The 24,601-nt window shown below is 36.8% G+C and overlaps 1 protein-coding gene across 6 annotated transcripts in view; it reads right to left on the reverse strand.

The window, feature by feature from the left end:
• Positions 1 to 4,054: 4,054 nt before the first annotated feature.
• Positions 4,055 to 24,601, reverse strand: part of LOC139967297 (slit homolog 2 protein-like) — a 102,373-nt gene continuing 81,826 nt past the window's right edge. For 4 of the 6 annotated variants that reach the window (XM_071970948.1, XM_071970947.1, XM_071970949.1 and 1 more), the window contains 17 exons: positions 24,006 to 24,077; positions 22,414 to 22,485; positions 18,925 to 18,996; positions 18,060 to 18,131; positions 17,503 to 17,666; positions 16,829 to 16,961; positions 15,846 to 15,914; positions 14,882 to 14,953; positions 14,054 to 14,125; positions 13,290 to 13,361; positions 12,503 to 12,666; positions 12,033 to 12,246; positions 11,491 to 11,630; positions 11,040 to 11,133; positions 9,744 to 10,456; positions 9,202 to 9,411; positions 4,055 to 6,770 (listed from right to left, as the gene is read on the reverse strand). In XM_071970948.1, the coding sequence (XP_071827049.1) occupies positions 6,550 to 6,770; positions 9,202 to 9,411; positions 9,744 to 10,456; positions 11,040 to 11,133; positions 11,491 to 11,630; positions 12,033 to 12,246; positions 12,503 to 12,666; positions 13,290 to 13,361; positions 14,054 to 14,125; positions 14,882 to 14,953; positions 15,846 to 15,914; positions 16,829 to 16,961; positions 17,503 to 17,666; positions 18,060 to 18,131; positions 18,925 to 18,996; positions 22,414 to 22,485; positions 24,006 to 24,077 (2,626 nt within the window). In that variant the 3' untranslated portion in view covers positions 4,055 to 6,549. Of the gene's footprint in view, positions 6,771 to 9,161; positions 9,412 to 9,743; positions 10,457 to 11,039; positions 11,134 to 11,490; positions 11,631 to 12,032; positions 12,247 to 12,502; positions 12,667 to 13,289; positions 13,362 to 14,053; positions 14,126 to 14,881; positions 14,954 to 15,845; positions 15,915 to 16,828; positions 16,962 to 17,502; positions 17,667 to 18,059; positions 18,132 to 18,924; positions 18,997 to 22,413; positions 22,486 to 24,005; positions 24,078 to 24,601 lie in introns of all 6 variants that reach the window. The other 2 variants (XM_071970952.1, XM_071970950.1) reach the window with 2 other exon arrangements.

Below are 24,601 nucleotides of genomic sequence, written 5' to 3' on the forward strand. Positions count from 1 at the left end.
AATACACGTTGGGGAATGAAAGCAGTTTTAATGCCATAATATCACCAATAAACTGTGACAGCCCGAACTGATAGTAAAGAAATCGATTGAATCTTTCGTATATACTCATAATTGACAAATAAGGAGTAAAGTTTTAGAAAATATATTGGAATTTTCGGTCCCCCTGGGACCTTCGTCAGCAATATTGGCAGTCGAATGAAAAGTACAAAATGTAACACAATGAAAGTATGACGCTAGGTTTAAAGTGTAAATTGCATTGATGGAATTAGAACCAAACAAACCATGACTGTACAAGGAAGCTGATTAAGGAGCGAAGAACAGATTACATATGTCTGTAGAACTGATAGTTGTTAAGGGGTCCCAAGTCTTTGTTGAGGCCGGTGATGTGAGACTTAATACAAAAGATTCAATCGATTTTTTTACTATCAGTTCGGGCTGTCACCGTTTATTGGTGATATTATGGCATTAAAACTGCTTTCATTCCCTAACTGAAAACGTGTATCTCATTTTCGGACTGAAAACGAATATTTCATTTTCGGACTGAAAACGTGTATTTCATTTTCGGACTGAAAACGTGTATTTCATTTTCGGACTGAAAACGTGTCGGACTGACAACGTGTACCCTTTTTGTTTACGATGCCGAAGGCTCACTAACATTTTCGATCGTGTGTGTGTGTGTGGGCGCGTGTTCGTTTGTGATGGCCAGCTTGTAAACACGTTATCTCAACAGCCACAAGCTGAGTCAATGTCATGCTTGGTAGGTAAATGTCCCATGATTTGTAGATGCGCCTTTTTGGTTGCGGTTCCCATCTCATGAATATAATTGAGTGGGCGGGACTTAAAGGAGAATTATTAAAATGTTAGTATCTCTTCAACCGCACATCCGATTTAGTTCATTCTTGGTAAGGTGATGTAACTGCATAGTAAGTACATGCATGTTCTTTGCAGCAAAATTTTACCTCGTTATTATTCATGAATCGGTGGGGCTGAATGGGAAATCGTCAAAAACAGCTGTAAAAACGATTTCTCAACAAACACAAGTTGAATCAATGTCATCATACGAAGTATGTGAATCCAGCTTGGTGAGTGCAAGAACCCTATTGAAATTGGTAGAGGTCAAAGGTCACATGACGTCGACACGTGTCTAGTCTGAAAACCTTTCAAACTGATGATAAGTCCAAAAGTAAAGCTGCAATTAATCTGGGAAATTCTCCAATGCTGTGGTTTTCTCTTTGTAAACATATAGTTTGGTCAATTCAGTTCAGATTTGTGAAGGGTCTCTATAGGACTTGCATTAGTCAGGCATAAGTCAGATAGTTATTTTGAATTCTGAGAATATTGTGTGGCAAGGAATCACAAAGCCAACTGGCTTTTTGGCTATACTGTGTCACTAAACAGACTTTGTCAACATGATCAGTGGTTAAGTAAGTCCTTTATTGAATCCCAAATTATATGTCTGCGGTGACTCCGGTGAGCAGTACAATGAATGATACAAAATACAAAGAACATTGATTATGTACAACAGTTATATGCATTCTAAACAATATATGCACTAACTAGTTCCAACAGCGCAACTAAGTGGAACGGCCACCCCTACCGCGTGAAGTCCTTGTTGTGAACACGAATGGCAGTGCCTATAAACGAAGAACGATGTCTATTTGTGTGTGATGTCAGCGGAAGCAGGACACTTCGCCCAACAACCATTTCGCCCAACTGCCATTTCGCCCAACCTTACCATTTCGCCCAACCAGCCTGGTCATTTCGCCCAACCAGCCTGGTCATTTCGCCCAACCAGCCTGGTCATTTCGCCCAACCAGCCTGGTCATTTCGCCCAACCTTGATTAAATATGATACTTCAAAAGGAAACGTTCGGGAATTGTTAACGTTACGGGATACGAACCGAGTATCAAGGAAACTTGAAGTCGTGGTTTAATTGATTACATATGTGATAACATATGTGGTTACATTGATAAAGTGGTTACATTGATTAAATATAGTACTTCAATATTACGGACGGGTTTTATATATATATATATATTTTTTTTTTTTCAATTTAATAAGGAAACGTTCGGGAATTTTTAGTCAGTAGGATGGATCAGTGTTTAAGGGGTTAGGTTTGATAGGTTTTTATGAAGACCGATTCCCCTTTGTTTGTATAATAATATAACTTCCATATAATAATAATATAACTTCCAATACTATAACCCAAAAAAATCAAATTGAACTAGTGAAATAGAAACGGTTATATTATTCCACACCGATTCCCCTTTGTTTGTATAATAATATAACTTCCATATAATAATAACATAACTTCCAATAATATAACCCAAAATAAATCAAATTGAACTAGTGAAATAGAAACGGTTATATTATTCCACACCGATTCCCCTTTGTTTGTATAATAATATAACTTCCATATAATAATAATATAACTACCAATAATATAACCCAAAATAAATCAAATTGAACTAGTGAAATAGAAATGGTTATATTATTCCACACCGATTCCCCTTTGTATAATAATATAACTTCCATTGTATGCGTAAACGCCTAAAGTAGTGTAATCCTCCCATTATACCCGAAATAACTGCTCAGACTCCGATCGATATCGAGCGGACCTCACTTTATTCACCTATTACGAAGTAACCTAACCCAAAATAAATCAAATTTAACTAGTGGAATAGAAAAAGTAATATTATTGTGACTGAATATTAGTAAAAAATATGGTTGGGCGAAATGACCAACACGGTTGGGCGAAATGACCATGCTGGTTGGGCGAAATGACCAGGCTGGTTGGGCGAAATGACCAGGCTGGTTGGGCGAAATGGCAGTTGGGCGAAATGGTTGTTGGGCGAAGTGACTAGAAAGCCCTCAATCTACCGCTACGAGCAATGATACGGCTGGTTAGATGATTGTGCAATGGGTGACTGTGATCTTTCCACATGAACAGCAGCTTGTCTCGTTCACAATTCTAGTAGACCGAGGCCACTGACGGCAGACTTCCTAATAATTTTACCAGCACGTTTAATAACAACATCTAGAACCTTTATGCTGGTTCTTCCCGCGTTACCTCCCCAGCAAGTAATACAATAGGTCCAAACACTACAGATAATGGAGTTATAGAAATTGGCGAGAATATCTGGATTTATATTAATAGAATTCAGATTACGTAAGCAGTACAATCTTGGTTTTAGCCGTTTTCAACGTAATCTATGTGTTCTCCCCAATTTAATTTATCATCAATTAAAACCCCTAAATATTTGTAACTACTAACCCTTTCAACAATACTACCTTTAATTATCACATCGTTTGCTAAAACCTTATGTCTAGTTCTAATATCAATAAAAATCTCTTTGGTTTTAGTTACATTTAATTCCAAAGAGTTTCCATCACAATAATCTACGCATCTGTGCAAGGTACATGTTATGGTTGCCATCACAAACCAAACCAATAAGGACAGTAAGTTCCTAGTACCTTTCTTTGTATGTTGCCGCAATAGTCAATAAATAATCTACATTTTGGTGTGCACTGTGCATGGATCAAAACCACTAAACGTTTTCTCATCATTTCCTGTTTTAGCTGTCACAAATTTCCTTGTCTTTGTATAAATTTTCATTTGGATATATGCAATCGATATTGTCTTCATTGTGAGCAGCTATTTTTGCAACATTATTTCTGTATCTGTAGACCTTTTGGGGCAATTTCTTAACACCATATTAGGTTTGTTAGTAGGTCTGAGACCTCACATGAAGGTCTTTTGTCATCTCATGAACTAAAAGCCAAGCATGGTTCAAAGTTCAAACTGGTAAACTATTTAAGGTTGAAGTAAACAATTTGCAAAACATTTCATTAGGAGGTTATAATGGTAACCAGATAACTATTTATGCGACGTTCATTATGGCTCAGTGTATGTGGTACCATGCCTTAGCACACATCCATGAAAGATTCAGTACATGAGATATATGTTAAATCTTGATGAATAATAAGAGATAACTCATACCACATGACCTTATCACTGGGACAACTCTGATAAAGAAAGGACAAACACAAACAATCACTTGGTAACATCAATGCTTTTAATGCTAAAAATATTTCCACAATAATATTGATACATAGCCTCCTTGTTAGAAGAATCCTCGCTGAAATAAATATTGGCTCTTGCAGACACTATAGCCAATCCCATCACCATCATGAATTGTGCCAAGGACCATACAGCATAATAAGTGGAATATTCCATACTGACCATTGTTATTTACATAAAAGAAGAATTTAAATTCAACAGTTTAGTTTGAGTGGAAGAAGTTGTCCGACTTGAAGATTTCTGGCTTATCATTCGCAACCACAAGCCAACATTCCATTGGTTAAACTGCGGTTCAACTCACGCCCCATAGGAGCAATACAATGAGTGCTCAGTTTAGCTTTATTACACTCACTCAAACCAGTGTATTTATGAATCTACTGTGTATAACCTATCTCCAGGAAGTGTAACTCTAACACAGAGCTGAGTTTACAACCTGTAACAATTGTCTGAGTCGTACTAGCACTTCCAATGATTTTACACCCATTGTCATATAAAGTGAATGGTTGCTTATATTCTCTGGTGACCTTTCAAATAACTATATATATACCTCTTAATTGGAATAAACCCTGCACCGTGTTCAAAGTATTCCTAATACTTTATATACAATGCATTGTCAAATAACCTCAGCCCACTAAGTCTGTCTTACTAAGCATGGAACTACATATCACTTTTACTTACAGTAATATCACTAGAAACGTTAATGGCAACAACAATAAAACAAAAATAAAGAGAAGGAAAAGAAAAAGTAAAAGAATAAAAACCAAACATTACAGCTAATTACAAAGAATCCTTCTATAAACATTTTGACAAACAGTCATCATTTTGCAGATTTGCTAGACTCGATATATACTCATATTAATGATAAAAATACAGAAAAAAAAAACTATACACGCAACATCCAATGTTGCTAAGGAAAGGAACCAACTTTTCAGTCTTCAATACTTAACTGTTTTATAAATATATTTAAAACTTCATTTTGGCATAGAAACACAACTGCTCATCTCACCTCTGAGACCACTCAGAATGCTGTGGTAACCAAGGTAATAACTTGTCACACCAAAGCCTTCCATTATAAAGTTAACATATATATATACTGATTCATCAGTAAAACCTATGCGTATGTTATTCTGTGTGTGTTACCTACCCAAGATACTCTTGTAACAATGAGGGAACTATAAATGATATTAGGTGAACTAGTTTAATTTTAACTTCTGATTGGAATATTTTATACACAGTGTTGTGTTTACTACCAAATGATCATGTATCACCAGATGTTTAACTAAATCAATTCTTTTCTGAAATTGTTCGCTTCATGTTTTCAGTTTTTAAACTTTGCTTACAAATCTATTCTCATTATAAAGCAGTAACCCATTTTAGCTCGTACTTTTCTCAAAACTTTACTATTCTACTTCTTACTGAATATAAACCACAGCGCAACTCTGCAAACATCTTCACGTTATAAAAGGCGCTCATTTTCTAGAGCATTTGTCAAATGAACACAACCAAAAACCAAAGGTCTATTTCTTCTTAATAGCAGTGGTGGGATGAGTTTTCTCTTCTGAAAAGAAGAAAAACTAGTAAAGATTTCTTTTTTCATTAAAACTATATACATCATCATTGGCTGAGAGTTCTTTACCATTCAGTGTGTAAGAATATCTCCTACTCCACCCCACCCCCAAAGAAGAAAGGTAAACAGTACAAATAATCAGCAAATTCTGCTGAAAATAAGTAGCTATATAGCTAAAAGCCTGCAATTTATACTTAAATGAAGATAAAAATAACTATTGCAGTCAGCAGTGTGCATGAATAGATATATGAAAACTCTAACTGACTCCACTGCCAAGTATGAAGTGCAGACGCCTGATTTTACATATATACTTTATAATAGAGTTGACAAATCAAATGTTACTATGAGGATGGCACCTGGTCTCCACCATATTAGTATGGCTGTAACAATAACAGAATTGACAAATCAAATGTTACTATGAGGATGGCACCTGGTCTCCACCATATTAGTATGGCTGTAACAATAACAGAGTAGACAGATCAAAAGTGAATATGAGGATGGCACCTGGTCTCCACCATATCATTATGGCTGTAACAGTAACAGAGTTGACAGATCAAATGCTACTATGAGGATGGCACCTGGTCTCCACCATATCATTATGTCATCATTATCGTTATACATATCATTATTGTTAATGCCATATCATTATGGCATGAACAGTAACAGAGTTCACAGATCTGTCCATACTATGAGCAACACATATAAGATACAAAAATAGCTTTTAGCTCTTTCAAAGAATCCATTTAAAACATTGAATTGGCTTGACCAGAAGCAGTCCTTCTTACTTATTATTTTTTGAACATTCACCATGACTATCAGAAAATAAATACAGACTTCCCACAAGGAAAAAGAAAATATATATATATATATATATATAAAGAAATATGTAGGTTATTTGACACTACAAGGACCCACATTCACAGTCCTTTGTGAGTTCTACGGTAGTTGAGTAAGTGTTGCCATTTTGACATTCCATTTTAACTCTACGAAATCGAGTTCGACTAGGTTCACAACGGCCACTGCCACAATTTCCAGAGCAGTCTACAGCAGCGACTTCTTGAATACTTCTACAGCCATCTTCCAAGTGATAATATTTTCTTTTAATGCCTTCACATGTTGTTCCTGAAATTAAAGGAAAGATGCCAGTTATTAGCTTAGCTAATGAGTAGAAAATGACTCATAGAGAGAGATTAAAACGAGTATCTTCAGTTGACACCTCCTCTGCTTTTCCACTTCTCTCAAATTACTGCAGCCTACATCTGCTGATATTTACTTAAACACATTCAAGCAATGTTTTCCTCTAGGATAAGAATTTGAATAAGAATGTAAACATTGACTTCTGTTGACCTCAAATGACCTTTGACCTCACAATGTCATAAGGATTGGTGTATGCAACAAAGGGGAATCTACATACCAAGTATGAACTGCTACCATGCTGCACTGTTTGAGGTATCATGTTTACAAGGTTTTCACACTTTGACCTCTGGTGACCTAAACTGACCTTTGACCTCTACCAATATCTAAATGGTTCTTATACTCACCAATCAGGATATACATGCCAAGTATGAAGTTAAACCAAGATTTATGTTTTGACTTAAAGTGTTTGCAAGGGTTTCAAACTCTGACGTCAAATGACCTGCATTGACCTCTACCAATTTCACAAGGGTTCTTGTACTCACCAAGCAGCAGCTACATACCAAGTGTCAAGTTTGCCTGATGCATATTTGACTTATCATACATACAAGGTTTTCTGACTTTGAGCTATTTTGACCTCAATTGAACCTCGAAATCTACCAATTTCAAAATCATTCTTATTCTCACCAAGGGGGATCAAAACACCAACTATGAACTTCAAGCAAGATGTATCTTTTGAGTTACCATATTTACAAGGTTTTCGCACTTTGACCTTTACCGATACGGTTCTTGTACTCAGCAAGCAGGATCTACATACCAAGTATGAAGTTCAAGCAAGATATAGTTTTTGACTATACCGTGTTTACAAGCAGGTGTTACATACACATGCTATCACCATCTCATAGATTCCTTTTGCCTCTGGCAAGTACTCAAGAACATATTGCCACTTTCTAGACAGTTCTCATTTATAACCAACATGTAGAATTGTATGAGAGTGATAACTATTTGGTTTTAAGAGAGTTAATTGTTTCAGATGCCCGGTAAGGACGGCTTTATGAAATTCATCGCATGACGTATACATGGCAGGTCATTAGAAACAACGCAGAGACTTAACTTCAATATCAGCTACATTTTGTTTCAAAATTATAAACCAAGTCTTTTGCTTAACTAGTTGTTGGAAACAAGAAGACACCATTACACCAGCACCTCATAAAACACGGCATATCTCAGGAGGACATGGCCTCAAATAACATGGTAAAACATACCAAAATATTTAAAAGACAAATAGTGTTGAATTGTATCTAACAGCTTATTAAGGGAGGTCTGATAATGTAAATGAAAACTTGTTGTACTCACCAAATCTACTCTGAATTCACATGAAACAATCAGCAATTATTAAATCTAAAAGCAATTAATAAAACAATTGACAATCAAAGACAATGAAGACAGAAGAAGAGCCATGCATGCAATCCATCCAGTTAGCTGAGGGAACAGGGCAAACCTTCTTTATCCTTCACATTCACCTACGCTTTCTCTAAGCTATATCACAGTAGAAAGAGTGCAGTGGTTGCATAGAGACAAATAAGTGAAGGAGCTATTCATATATTTAGGTGTAAAAGCAGCACTATTCCAGAGGTGATGCATAGTGTAATCTTATCAAAGTATTGTATCTTCTGACAATAAATTTTCATTAACAATTTAGTAAGAAACAATACTCTAGACTGCAACTTAAAAGGAAGATCAAGGTGATTCTATAAAATTGGCATTTGTTTTTCACAACATATATGAAATTGGTATCTAAGAAGTTTGGCGAGAACAGTTAATTATACATCAAACTAAGACAGGTTTACCATATCATATCAAATCATTACGAAAATATTTTTTGGGATGTTGACAGATATTTGCAACTATTTAATTGAAACTGGTCACTCGATACAAGTGCTAGGAAAATCTACAAATTTTGACAAAAGCAATACACGAAGCCTTCTAAAACGGACCCAGAATCTTGTGTTCTTTCTATGCGCAATAATGGTATTAGGTCTTCGTATGCATTTGCTGTTCCTGTCAACAGCTATTGTTCATGTACCTCTGGAATAACTATCAGAGCTCACGCTGAAACAATTTTAACTACAAATTCTACTGCCGACACATTTAGAAAACAGCACTTTAGAAAAGACCACACCAAGAGCAAAAGCTTGCTACTACTAGTATTAAGGCAACATTCCAAGCTATCAATGTAGTCTAAGTAGAAGCTAAAGCAGAGGTTGAACAAGTAAGACTAGGCAGAAGACAGGTAAGGAGGGAGGGAGGGAGGGATGGAGGGAGGAGGAACATGCAGCAGTAGCAGCCAGTCGTAGGAGACTTGCATGCGTAGCTCACCCTCTGTCGCCATTGGTAGAGACTTCTAAATTTGTCTTACGTTGTTCACACCGTTCTCCCATCCAACCGTCTGGACAGTCACAGGAATAGGTGAAGTCATTGACGTGCCGACATGTGCCCCTCTGGCAGTCGTGGTCGATGCAAGGATTTGGTACCTCCAGCACAGCGCATCCCTCCATCACTCCATGCCTGGACACGGCCTGGGATGGAGTGATGTGAACTCCGTCGATGCTAACCTCTTTCATGCAACCTTAAATGATAAAAGAAAATTATTTCAAATATTTGGCAATGTGGTAGGATCATTTTAATGAGAGAAGAACAGATGAAGACTGATCAGGGACAAGAAAACTAGATACATGGACAGGAGGACAGGACCAACACTGATGATAGAAGGATGAAGAGACACGAGGACAAAATACAGATGAGGAAAAGATGAAGAGACATAAGGACATAACAAATAAGGATCAAGACATGATTCGAGATGACAAAAGATAAATAGATTTGAGAATGGATGGAGAGGAGAGGACAGGAAACAATGTGAACATTCAGACATTAGACAAATCCATGTAATCCACTGCTTACCCATGAAGCTTGTCTCATTCCTAAGGTGCCAATTCTTGACAGCCTTCTCGTTATCTGCAGGTAAGCCACCAACATATAGGGGAGCATCCAGGGACAACCTCTCCCGCTCGCCTTTATTTGTTATTGTGTTCCAGGGTCCTGTGTCCACCTTCATAGAAACATTCCTCATGGCCACCACTAACTGGAGAGTATGGAACTCTCCATCGTTTAACTTCTGCTGGCTGTGCATGGTGACGGCTGGGAAGTTACCGACGTCGTAACTGACTCTGACACGGCCACGGAACAATTCAACCGCAAAGTGTTCTTCGTCCCCGAGATACAACAGAACTCCATTCTCCTGCTCTGTTGCGAATGATACGGCAAAGTTGACCATGGAGCTGGTGTCGGGACCGTTGGCGACCAATAGAGATCTACGATGTGAGAAGGTCATGCTTACGACGGTTTGGCATTTGTCTCCGATGTAGCCAGGTCTACACAGACATTGACTCGTGTTGGTGTCACATTTGCCGGCATTCTGACAATCGCAGGGGGAGATTGAAAACAAGAGATCACCCATGGGATGACAGAATTCATTCATGAACTCAGAAGGACACCTACAGACAAACTGTGTCCTCTCTTGAATGCACTCTCCTCCATTCGCACACTCTCTGGTCCTACAATCTTCATAGCTCTCCGTACAGTTGGTGCCTCGGAATCCTGGGGGGCATTCACATCTATTGCAGAGAAAAATAAATACTAATGATGTGATTAAAACTGTCTTGCCATAGCACCTATATAACTGTAAACCAACAAAATGCCATCATTTCCTGAAACAAAGACTTTACCGTAACAATGAACCGTCTGTGGGTGTGCTGGTATTAGAATATAAACATAGTGCCTATCACCTGCTATCGATTATATTCATAAATGGACTGTTTCATTGAGGCAAGGTCTATAGCAGAACTGAACAGGAAGAAGCTTTCAGCGATGAAGCCTGGAGACTTGGGAGGAGCGGGGGCAGAGGCACGGATGGGGGGGGGGTTGCCAAGGAGCTTCAATCAACATATGAGCCTGATTTTAACTGCAAAGTACCAGTCTATCAACGGGATGATTAAACTAACAAAGCTCTTTATGTATTAGAGACATTCCACATATTTTATTACCATAACAACAGTCATAGTTGTAGGTGGTTCGACACCATTTGCAAAGATAAAAGATGTAATGACAGTTTTGATTGTGTTTCTAATGAATTAACTAATTATAAATAAATTAACTAATTACCTAATTAATTAAGTTAATTAATAAAGATGCACCCACCTGTAATGGTCCCCCAGGTCAAAGCAGACTCCACCATTTTGACAAGGGTTTATGGTTGTCTCGCACAAGTCAATATCAATCTCACAGTTATCTCCTATCGATAAAAAAACAAAAGAATACAAGAACAATTAAATATCAAATATTAATACAAAAGATGGTCAAAACACTGAAGCACAGAATACGGAGACGTCAGATGCAGTGATATAATGTACAACTTGGGATTAACTATTAAATAATACAGTAGCTAAGTTTAAGCGTTTTCTTTTTCACATGGAACAACTGACCATATTTTAATAGTTGATGTAAAGACACACAAGAGGAGAGTTATTTGACATACATGTGGCAAACCAGTAGTTAGTTATCATAAGATGACTTGTATGAAACTGATACTAACAGACACATCAAGACACAGAAGATTCTGTGATATTACTGTAGAGTAGTTTTTGCTTACCTTTGTAACCTAGCTGGCAGGTGCATGTGAGAGAGTTGATTCCATCCACACAAGACCCTCCATTCATACATTGGTGGAATGCACAGTCATCTGTGTTGGTTTGGCAAACCTCTCCTTCGTAACCGATCATGCATTCACACCTAGACATGGACATTGTAATATGTTAGTTGACGATAACTAATTAGTGATAACAAACATTTCACAACCCAACCAAGTGGTTTCAATACACACAACGTTCTTGGTGTATTGCAACTGGGTTCTACAATAACTACTGAAATACTATTAACATGCTTAACTATTACAGAATGATGAAGACAAATCAGTCTCTACAAATAATCTCAGCTCTCAGCCTTGACATGAGTTGTTTTGCCCCGCTGTTTCAATGTTTCGCTGTTTCAACTAAAACATAATAGCAGGCTTTGTTTATGGCAATGTCTTGTCTTCACTTTGTATGGTATTTGAGTGTCTTCTGTGTATGTGTGCATATGTGTCTGTGTGTGTATGCTATGGGGGGTGGGGGTGGGGGGTTAAGGAACACTTACCTGAATGAACCGTGCAGATCCACACAAGATCCTCCATTCATGCAAGGCCAGTCTTCACACTCATTGACCTCTGCTTCACAGTTACGACCTTTGAACCCAGGAGGACATGTGCAGATATACTGCTCCACGGGATCTACTCTGCACTCAGCGTTGTTCATACACGGCTCTGAGATGCAAGGATCACACTTAGCCATCATCATTATATCTGGTTCCTCTGTAAAAAGGAAAAATCATAAAAAAGTGTCTGACTTTATCAGCTTCTCTTAAAGTTTGAAATGTTGGACAGCTTAGTGAGTAATTCAAAGTCAACTTTATTGCTTTCAAGTTTACTTGAATGTTTTCATCATTTTTCTCTCAATGACTGGAAACAATGAGATGGGTAAGGGCATCCAGAACCAGTGCAAATAACCCTCAAGTATCACCAGACAGGGTACAGATACAGACAGAGAACAGATAATAGAGATACTTACCGGTACATACAAACTTGCGTGTAGGGGCAGTTAGAAGCAGTTTTCCAGCGAGCACATCGGGTTTCGCACAAGAAGCAATGCCTGGTTCCTTGAATCCATCTTTCACCCATTCTGAAAGCCACTCCATCTGACAATCACAATGTAAAGGGTTCAGCCCCAGAGCTCTACAGAAAAGGAAAGAGATGAAACTCAATGAACATTGAAAATTACAGACAGGGTCAAGTATCAAAGAGATTGCTGCCGATTGAATCAAATGTACAATTGGATGATCTAATACATGAATAGAATGTACACAGTGACTTGTTGAAAACTGTCTGCATACAGAACATTTATGACAGTTAATACAAAGAACCCAGCCAAATAACAAGCTGCCCCCCCCCACCCCTCCAACCTACCAAACCTTGCCGCTTTGCAATTACATGCCATAAAATGTCATGTAACATTTAGTTTGTTACTTCCAACCAGATAATAATAATGAATAATTAATGAACGATTACTAAACGATTAATAATAATAATCATTTATAATCCTGCACCAACATGTTTTGACACATATGTTGCTTCATGGTACAATACCCATTCAACTTTTCACCAAGCCCTCTTGGTATATACGATAACCTGAATAACAGAAAGCAAGAGCATGAAATTTCCCCCAATTATGAAGATTCCTTGCAAAACCATCGGGACTACAAGCGAGATTGATCTGAAAGATCAGGAGAATGGGAATAAACTTAAAAGTAAATTAAAGGAGTAGAAATGTAAATCTGTGTATACTACGTGGTACTTACATGTGCGTGAGTGAATCCATATCAGTAAATGAACCCTGGGGAATTGTTGAGATGTTGTTGTCGTACAGGGAGCTTGATGTAAAAGAGAGTAGAAAAAGAGAATTTATTTTAATGTTTACAGTCAATCATGAGCTGTAAAGTAATACCTCCAACCAGATTTAAAATATACTTCTGCAGATATTTATTAAAATCAGTTCACAGATGTCTTAGTACAGCAGTCAAACCTTTCCAATTAGTGACTAATGACACACTCCTCACACCCAGGTCTACAAGAAATTGTTAATACTGGGCAGATAACTCTGCAATATGTAATACATCAAGCAAAAGGTTTACTATAAGGGAAATTGTCAAAATTATCTTAAATCTTGAAAGTTCCCTTCCCTAACCGTGTTTTTCGTTAGGTTTCATTTGAAATCTTGACCCATCTTATAGCTCTTCACATTATACACAGTTAATGAAACTACTGAAATATTCCCAAGCTTCTGAAGAGATGTATAAGAAATATAACAGATAGACTTTTATGTTCTAATAAAAGAAGAGAGTTTAATGGAATGCCAAAAACTGAAAAGGTATCAAATTTCTTTCTTCTTCTTCCTGGTAAAGGTCTTGAAATATACTTTCCTTCGCTAAGTTTAAAGTAGTACAGACAATAGTAAATGATAAAGAGTGTCTGACCTAGTCCACTGACAATAACTACACCACTGAGATATTAACATGATCCTATTAACCTCTGTGTCCTGTCATCTGATAATGGAGGTACTTACAGAATTCTGAGCTGGTGCAACCCTGTGAAGGTACCCGGAGGAATACAGCCAATCTGGTTGACGTTTAAGAGTCTGTTGATTTAATATAGCAAACATATAGACTGTTGAATTAAACATAGCAAACATATAGTCCGTTGATGAATACAGCAAATATATAGTCTGTTGATTCAAACAAAGCAGACATATAGTCTGTTGATTAAAACATAGCAAACATATAGTCTGTTGATTTAATAAAGAAAACAAATAGTCTGTTGATGTAAACATAGCAAATATATACTATTACATTCTTTTAAACATGGAGTTTTGCTCATGGGAATCAAACAGCACGCTAAAAACATTTCCAGTCCTAACAGCTTTATCCAACTATAGTTAAATACTTTCATTAGCTTGATAAGTACCATTAAATTTTATCCAAACCTTAGACTGGATGTTACACAAACTAATATATATTGCAAAATATATCAAACAGTCTTGAAAACTCCCCAAAAGCCAAAAAAAAAGAAAACCTGGATAAAAGATATTTTAGTTCATTTCTGACACAAAAAATCAATAAAATTTTGATTATCATCATACTATAATGGAGTAAGGTTCAGTCATATTTCCACTTCTGTCTTTGGTAATAAATGATATCTGTATAATCCAGCACACATTTCAATAACTCATTACAGTGTAGCAAAGTGCAAGCAAGAAGGAAACATTTTCATAAAAAGACATAACCAGTGAATAATGGTGGGATATTTCTTGCTACTGGGTACATATATATAGTATGGATGTTGACACTGGGTTTATTCCAACTTTAAAACCTTTAAAACCTGCTTAAATACTTACAAGGTGGACAAGCTAGACATGTTTGCAAATGCATTCTCGGGCAAAATGGAAATTCTATTTCTGCTCAAATCCCTGAAAAAGAAAAAGGAGTGGTCACAGTTCTAACAATATTGTTTCAAAATTTTAAAAAGATTCACAGGGGCAACAAAAACAGCTTCATAGATAAGCTCTATTTTGAGACTGAAATTTGTATTAAACAAGCAAATAGTGTGTGGGTGTGTATATCAATTGTGGTTTTATTTCTATGAATTCTTGCACAGCTGTTTTAATTTGGAGGAACCGTTTTGGTCTTTGGGTTAACACTGACAAACAATTAAGTTAGTGATGCAAAGAATGTGTCTATTCAATGGTGTCTGTGTGGGTTACAGCCTTGGTAATTACTTCTTTTATGCTGTAAATTAAATTTGGTGTTATATACAGTTTAAAGGTTGAATCAATCCCAGGCACTGGGTAGTCCGTCACATGGTCGCCTGCCCTCATATTCAGAATTGGCACCACCAATTATTTGAGGTGAGACCGGGGTCGTTGGACTGTATTACAACAATAACACCTCTAAAACATTTCTCTACACCCCTGGTATTTAAAATATGGGTCAAGACCAGCTGTGGTTCATCAAGAAACTTTTGGAGCATCTCCAAAACAATCAGAAGAAAAAGAAATCGCAGATATTTGTAGCAATCAAGTGGATGACATATAAACATTATTTACTTACAAATTTACAACAAAAATACAAAAATATAACACCCATATTGCAACAAAGGGCTCTTAACCAGATAAAAACAATCTCAGCTGAGACGGGGATACCTCCTCCCCTCCTTAAAACCCATCCCCAGGTAATAACATATGCTTTCTTCTTAAAATACTCAGAGATGGGGATGCCTCCTTCCCCCCCCCCCCATCACTTAAAACCCATCCCCAGGCAAGCTTCACCATACAATGTAGTGGAATGAGAGAAGATACTTACAATGTGTGCAATGACTTGAGTCTTTCCATTCCATTTGGGATAGTGGTGAGCATGTTAGCATCAAGGTATCTATCAATCAATCACATCAGAATATCCACACTGGTTAATACTCTTCATATATAAGAGTATTTAATCAAAAGGGATATCTAACATTTATCTCAAAAAGAAAACAAATTCCACACTATTAGTTGAACACCTCATATCAAGAATGTTGCCCCTAACGAGAGATATGGTTGACCAGCTAATTAAACCCTCCCTAACACTGCAGTACTCCAGAAAGTGGATCTCAATAAGTGATCTTTGGTGACATCATGGTGATATTGTTCAAAAATGTTACTTTCCAGGTACAATCTTTCTTGTTGATTTATCCTTGACATGTGTCCTAAACTTTGCTTATAATAATGTTCGCTGAGCTGTCAATATTTTCTGCACTTGGAAGTTGCTTCAAAATGTCACTTTATTTGTAGAAATATTATTTTCCTCGATGCTTACATGGTTGAGATATTTTAAAGGAAAACAAAAACAATTTCAGGATAACTGATATGACAAAATCATTGACTCTGCTGTTGAAAGATGCATTCACAAAATGCAATCAAATTTGACAAATATCATATCTAACTAGTTCATGAACTTTGTCAAATTATCATATATCAAATTACAATGTTGACAATTTTAATTTTGCTTGGATAGGTGATTAATAATGGAAAAGCTTCTGCTACTGGCATCATTTCCTCATACATTGGAAGCGATTGAAACTTTTAATTTGTTGCTTGTCCCTTTCTTGCTGACATCTGGACGGAGTTGAAGGCTTAGTTGTCATTCATATAGCAACTCACACAACTACCATAGTTATCATTGTTCCAAAAGTAATATAACACTCGTTTGATGTTTTCTGCAGTTTGCAAGGAGCTTAGCACAAGTGATCATCAGGTTGTTAGAATGCTAGCATGTTCCAATACTTAAATGCAGAGAGCTTTACTTACAATTCTGTGGCTTCCAGAGGGATGTTCTGCGGAGGTGTGACAAGCTCCTTCCTACTGCATCTGACGACTGTATTGATGCATGCACACTCACTGGGACAATCTGGAGCAGGCTCACAGCTACTGAAGTCATCACCTGAAAAACAATGACAAACAAAATTGATATTCCTACACATAGAAGCATCAACATACATATTCATATACATTATTCACAAAAATGACGACAAAATTAAGATGGAGTGAAAAACCAATTTCATGATCATTGTTTTATGATCTGTGGTTTACATTTCATCATAACTGAAAACTCTACAGAAGGACCTGTTTTGGGCCCTGACGTGACAACAAAAATATATTTCCTGAACAACTTTGGTTCACCACCATTCAAACGTTATATCCACAACATTTCAGCAGATTTGGACAAACGCTCTAGGAGAAGCATTTTTTACAATTTCAGAAAATGACCTCTCGTGACCTCAAATGACCCTCAAATTGATAAAATATGATAGCATATATGTAAATTCAAACTACTCATGACATTTCAGGCCTTTCTAAAGGACATTCCAAAATAAATTTTGTACCTAAAATCCTCCTTTAACAGTATATAAAACTTTTTTTGATAAAAGGTAATGAAATTCCTATATTTGTAAGGAAAATTTCAGTTGTAAAAGATGACTAACCATTGCAAGAGAACTGTTCTGCTCTTAAATCCTCAATAGTCCTATCCCTGATACTGCTGGGCTCATTGCAACGAGGATTTCCCGTCTCTATCTCTCTTGATTTCAAGAAGTCTGGCAACCATGACAGATGACAGTTACAATTGAGAGGGTTCTCCAGTAGGTTTCTAAAAGTAAGGGAGAGAAAAAACATAAATAAGATTTATTGCTGCAGAACAATAACCTCCTTTCAAAGAGGAATCTTAATTACAAATACTATACACAAAGCAAAAGATATGTCGCAAACATAACCATAAAATGCAAACAATAACAAGGCTTTGACCTAGCTTAATTCCTTGTTTCCTGATTAAAGTAAGCAGATGTTGTATTGTTCAATTATAACAGCCAGAGAGATATGTATCATCAACTGAAAATTATAAAATAATAGCAAAAATTTTATTGAACGAAATTGAAGACCAAAACAAACAAAAAGAGATGGAGAAATTGGAGAGAGGTTATGTTTCCTGCACAACTAACTGGCAAGTTCTAAATATGGAAAACCAATGAAGTAAAATACTTACAGGGTGTGTAAATTTGTGAGTGACTCAAAAGCATCTGGCATTATTGATGTCAAGCTGTTGTCGTACAATGACCTGTGTGAGAGCATCGATGTAGAGACAATTAACATCAGAGATTTAATAGGTCATTGGAATTCATTAAGTACAGTGTTAATTTATTTAATTTTACCTTCCAGTTAATACTCCTCTCATCACTGACAGTCCTATGATATATTTGAAAAATCAAAGAAAATGTTAGCTAATTGCTTATCTACTGCAAAAGGCCTATGTATGTAAATATGTAACCAGTTAGCCTCTGAAGAAGATCCTGCTAGGATCGAAAGGTCAGGCTATTTTCAATCAGCTCTGAGGCCTTCATACAGTTCTGCTTTTCACAATCATGGAAATGTTTCTTGTTTATCAAATGAGAGAGTTTGTCAAGTTGTCACCAGTTAAATTATTCAGTATTCGACGAGATCTGAGTATGAGAAGGGAATACTAAGGAAACAGTCATTGTAAATAAAGTCCCAATAAATCTGCACTGATATGATTTGCAAATTTGAAAATATCACCTTTAAATTGGATGAAATAACTTTGGCTCTCTAGTAGTAAAACCATTTATACCAGAATATCAGAGGATGGACTGTTTCAAATCAATACATTTCAAAAGAAACCTTCACATATCTATATTCACCATTGACACACCACTCCACATGATATTGTCAAAATCATGAAGTCATACTATTAATGTACTATTTATTATGGAGAAGCCACATTGTACGAAATATGGATATCAATTCTGCATCAACTGCACAAAATGTCGTCCAGTCTCAAAATGCTAGCTACAGTCAAATTAAATGATGAAAAAAGAACATCATGGCATACTTACAAGTCACGCATGGATTTTAATCCCAGGAAGGTTTCATTAGTTATACAGGTCAGCCGGTTTCCTCTCAAACGTCTGTTAGAAGAAGTAAAAGTGCCATGCTTGAAGCAATTCAAAAACATGCTGTCAGTGTGCTGCAGTGTGTGCCTTTTAACTTTTTGTGAACAACAAATGTTTGTCAAAGTTTCTCACAGTCACAAGCAAAGAATGACACTTTGTTTACATGCTCCAAAATGCCATCAATGTGATGTAGCATAGGCCACCATCCAACACATGCCATCAATGTTATGTAGCACATAGGCCACCATCCACCACATAATGCTATCAATGTGATGTAGCATAGGCCACCATCCAACACATAGAAGGTCAAACAGACTCTGAGATACACCACTGTTAGTGCTTACGGATACTTCAAGAAGTGCAGCTTGCTAATTTGTACATCAATTATCTTCAGTTATGAATAATCATAGATGTTTGTAACTCATGACGATGATTCGTGGATGATAGTTTCATAGCTTTCAAATCACGTTGCATTAATCTCCCAAAAGTTGGGGACCCAAAATAAAATGAATCATTTAGGATAAAAAAGATAATAACAGTGCGTGCTGTAGAAGTGATATGGTGATCCCGTAAAATTGATGTTTTCCTCATCAGTACTTTGAGATGAAAGTCCTTCATTCAATCAGTTGATGTATTTACCTTTAACAACATATTAGTGACGGATAAGCATTTATATTTATACTTCACATGGCACGTAGATAGAAAAACATATCAATCTGTAGTTTTTATAACTCTGAATTTCTTGTTCTTAATGGCATGCAAAGTGTAAGACATAAATGAGAAAATCCTTTGTATCTCGTTTGCATGATGGACCAGAATCACAGATACTCTTGAACATGTTGGCTTGATTTTCATTTTAATGTTTTGCATGCAGCAGTGAAGATGAAGATGAGTTACAATTTTCAACTGTGCTACCTCTGTGAATTTTTCACCAAAAAAATATGTGCAAGGTTAAGAAACAGGAATGACTAAAGTAGCAAGTTGGCCTTTTGTTTTAAGAAATGTTGTGCAAAATGACAGCAAATAAGTATTACAGATGAAGTACTATCTTTGAATACAAAATGTAATCCCACGAAGTGCGACACTCAACTTAAGTACCAATGTATCTGACAGATTGTAAGAGACAGCTCATCTAAAAACTATGTGATTGAAGTTTAAAAAGAAGCAAGACGAAGTGATTTGCAAGAAGAATAGAAAGGTCATGATCAAGTGATATGATGAGAGTGAAAAAAAGAAATAAATGAAACAGTTTACTTGAGGATGAGATGGTAAGAAACTACGGAGATATACTGAACACTACTTGAAGAGTAATACACTATTAATGAAGTCTTCTAGGTCAGTAATGTGAACCATTTCACTTCAATGAAGTGATGCCATACACCTCACAACTGTGTTTGGTTGAATGGTTGAAGTAGGCTCAGGTTACTAGGGAACTACAAGACACATTCTCTTCACATACTCCAGGCTCTATTCAGTAATACTGTGTACTTTGCAGTTCTTCAATCATGGATAAACCGTTCTCAGATTTGTATGTTTTATTCAATTTTGAGAAGCTTTATCAGGTTCTACAGAACTAAAAACCACATTCTCTTCAAATATCCAGACTTTATTGAGTAATACTATGTACTTTGCCATTTTTCAACCATTACTGATAGTCTACTAGGTACTAATGCACAAACCAACTGATAGTCTACTAGGTACCAATGAACAAACCGACTGATAGCCTACTTGGTACTAATGCACAAACCAACTGATAGTCTACTAGGTACCAATGAACAAACCGACTGATAGTCTACTTGGTACTAATGAACAACCCAACTGATAGTCTACTTGGTACTAATGAACAACCCAACTGATAGTCTACTTGGTACTAATGAACAACCCAACTGATAGTCTACTAGGTACCAATGAACAAACCGACTGATAGTCTACTTGGTACTAATGAACAACCCAACTGATAGTCTACTTGGTACTAATGAACAACCCAACTGATAGTCTACTAGGTACTAATGCACAAACCAACTGATAGTCTACTAGGTACCAATGAACAAACCGACTGATAGTCTACTTGGTACTAATGAACAACCCAACTGATAGTCTACTTGGTACCAATGAACAAACCGACTGATAGCCTACTTGGTACTAATGCACAAACCAACTGATAGTCTACTAGGTACCAATGAACAAACCGACTGATAGTCTACTTGGTACTAATGAACAACCCAACTGATAGTCTACTTGGTACTAATGAACAACCCAACTGATAGTCTACTAGGTACCAATGAACAAACCGACTGATAGTCTACTTGGTACTAATGAACAACCCAACTGATAGTCTACTAGGTACCAATGAACAAACCGACTGATAGTCTACTTGGTACTAATGAACAACCCAACTGATAGTCTACTTGGTACTAATGAACAACCCAACTGATAGTCTACTAGGTACCAATGAACAAACCGACTGATAGTCTACTTGGTACTAATGCACAAACCAACTGATAGTCTACTAGGTACCAATGAACAAACCGACTGATAGTCTACTTGGTACTAATGAACAACCCAACTGATAGTCTACTTGGTACTAATGAACAACCCAACTGATAGTCTACTAGGTACTAATGCACAAACCAACTGATAGTCTACTAGGTACCAATGAACAAACCGACTGATAGTCTACTTGGTACTAATGAACAACCCAACTGATAGTCTACTTGGTACTAATGAACAACCCAACTGATAGTCTACTAGGTACTAATGTACAAACCAACAGATAGTCTACTAGGTACTAATGCACAAACCGACTGATAGTCCACTAGGTACTAATGAACAAACCGACTGATAGTCTACTAGGTACTAATGTACAAACCAACTGATAGTCTACTAGGTACTAATGTACAAACCAACTGATAGTCTACTAGGTACTAATGAACAACCCTGCAACAGGACATCCTACATGCACAAACTCAAGCCATATCCATGTAAACAAAATGCCAGGTCAAACCTCTCCTCACCTTTCTTTGAGCAACATATGTTATTTAAAACTTAAGATTGAGCCATGATGCAAAAAATAATAACGATAATAAGAAAAAAAGGAAACCCTTCCTGTTGTAAGTGTGTGCCACTCTAAATGATACGAGGGTAAAAACTTTTGCTTCAAGTTTGTGAATGCTTAGTTTTTATCAATGTTATTTAAACTGCTATTAAACACAAAATACTTTCATCATTATTAAACACGCTGTTATAGCCAATCAGAGAGAAGAGAATGTGCGTAACTGCAGTCTGCTGTAAAGAGAGAAGATTAGAAAGACAAAGCGACTTATATGAAATAACAAAGAAAATATATATGTTAGAGGCACATGACTCACAAACCATGAGGAGGAAACATGCGTACACATCAACACAACGTAATATCACAAACAAAATACTCACAAAATTCGTAGATTTTTCAAGCCGCTGAATGCCTGGTCAGGAAGTTTGGTCAACTGGTTACTAGTCAACAGCCTTGACGAACAAAGAACACAATGCAACAGGGGTCAAAGGTCAACAAATGAGCCACACAGTTGCAAGCTTGACCTCGACAAGGGTACATGTCGTTTTTGTAACGATTAGATAGGAAATGGGTCCATTGTGGGCACTTGGAAACTCCAATCAAATAACAAGCTCTAAGAACAGTGATTTCCTTGAGGCTGATGAACGTGTGTTTCTATAATGCTATATCTGTGCCACTTGAGATCACAGATTCTGAGGAGAATTCATGAAATTTGACGGAAGTACAAGAGGAGAGAGAAGTGTTTTTACTAAGACATCCTTGAGCAGCTTGTATAATGCGATCTGGAAATACTTGCACTTGACTGTTCCCACAAACCCTTCCATCTCTATCACCCCACCCCACCACCCACCCCCCAATCCTATATCCTAAATATCGATTTTGATTTGTTTTCTTTCGTTTAATCAGAATGTGTAGGCTCACAAAAAGCTTGTAGGAATGTTGAAAGGGGTATGTTTCATTGGCAATATAAAAAATTCCTATTAGTTCATTTAACAAATGTGAAAACATTAATAGAAAAGACATTTTTAGCAACAATTTTGGCATGCTTTTATTCTTCCATTTTTTCATAAAAACTGCAAAGAACTTTATATATGAAAGTGAGAATTGGAGCTTCAATGTGGAAATAAGGGTGCATTGCTTTCACAAGTGGCATACATCTTTCGTGTGCAGATTTTTCAGGGGTGCAGCGATTGTGATGTCAAGTACAATAGTATCAAGATATTTCAGACAAAGTTTTGGCAGGTTTTTAGAGTTTTATAAATGTAATTAAGGTCTTTCTGAAGGGAAGGTTGCAGGAGCTATAGGCAAATTTTGATGCACAGCTGTGAAGTGTGTGAGCATCTATGTCGTGTTGCACTGTGCCAGTAGGGAGCATGTGTCGTCACTGAGTACTATGATAGACTATCATTAAACAGTCGTGAGGTGTGAGTGAGCAAGACAGATAGGGAGAGTGCAAGTATACATTGCTGTTGTTTCAAACCAGCCATTATCGCCATTTTCTAGTTCACCTTTTGTAGTTCAAAATGTTTATGTTTGAAATCTCACTGTACAAGTGCTCTATTTAAAGGTAAAGGAGATTACAAAAACAGATCATGCAAACACAATAGGTAACGTGAAACCGAAGCACAGATAGCATGCATGCAGATGGAGGAAGACATCTTTATACTTCATTTGGGATAACTCTTCAGTAATACAGAGCTGATAAAAACAAACAAAGGGAAGTTGAATGGTAAGCAGACAAATTACACCCTCGTTCTTCGTCTGACAGACTGAAATCTATCGGCCACAGACACAAATTTCAATTGGTGGTATAACATTGAAACAAGCTGAGTATATTAATCATAATGGGTTGGGTCGGTAGGGATTTGGGTGACTGGAGGTAATTTAACCATCCACAATCAACTCAACAGGATATGGGTTTTTTTTTTATGTTTATCCTGAAATATCATGAATTCCTCAAGACATCACTTACAGTTCTGCAACGGACACAGCTCCATCGAACGCTCCTTCTTCAATTATTGATATTCTGTTTTCTCTCAGATCTCTGCAAGGAAAGTTAAGTGTGGTGTAAAAAACTGGGAAGCCCAAACTCTATAATTTACCCAAAATACATCCATCTCCTAAAGAGCTAATGGGTGGGGCAAATGGGTGGGGGGGGGAAGGAGAATATTTGGAGAACAAAAACCGAAACTAAATAATCCCTTTAATACTTCTGATGGGAAAGCAAACATAGCTTTGCAATATTAAAACTAACTGAATTTGACTTGCTTGTGCCTAATCTGTACAAACTGCTCATAGTGGGTTGATGACTTCAATTCCCAGACATACTTAGAGAAATAGTTGCTGAAGTTGAACTTGTGAAAGTACTTATGAGGTTCACATTTCCAGCATGATTTTCACGAGCATTGCAAACACCTGTCTTGATCTCCAAGATCATTGGTGTCCACATGTCAACATCATGATGGCACTAGAAAGAAAGACTTGTCTATCAAGCTACAAGCCTGAAACAGATTGGTCAAATATACACCTAACCAATGTTGTTCTGAAATACCGCCCTCTATTCCATGT

Source organism: Apostichopus japonicus, chromosome 5, assembly GCF_037975245.1.
Source record: "Apostichopus japonicus isolate 1M-3 chromosome 5, ASM3797524v1, whole genome shotgun sequence".
Taxonomy (NCBI): domain Eukaryota; kingdom Metazoa; phylum Echinodermata; class Holothuroidea; order Aspidochirotida; family Stichopodidae; genus Apostichopus; species Apostichopus japonicus.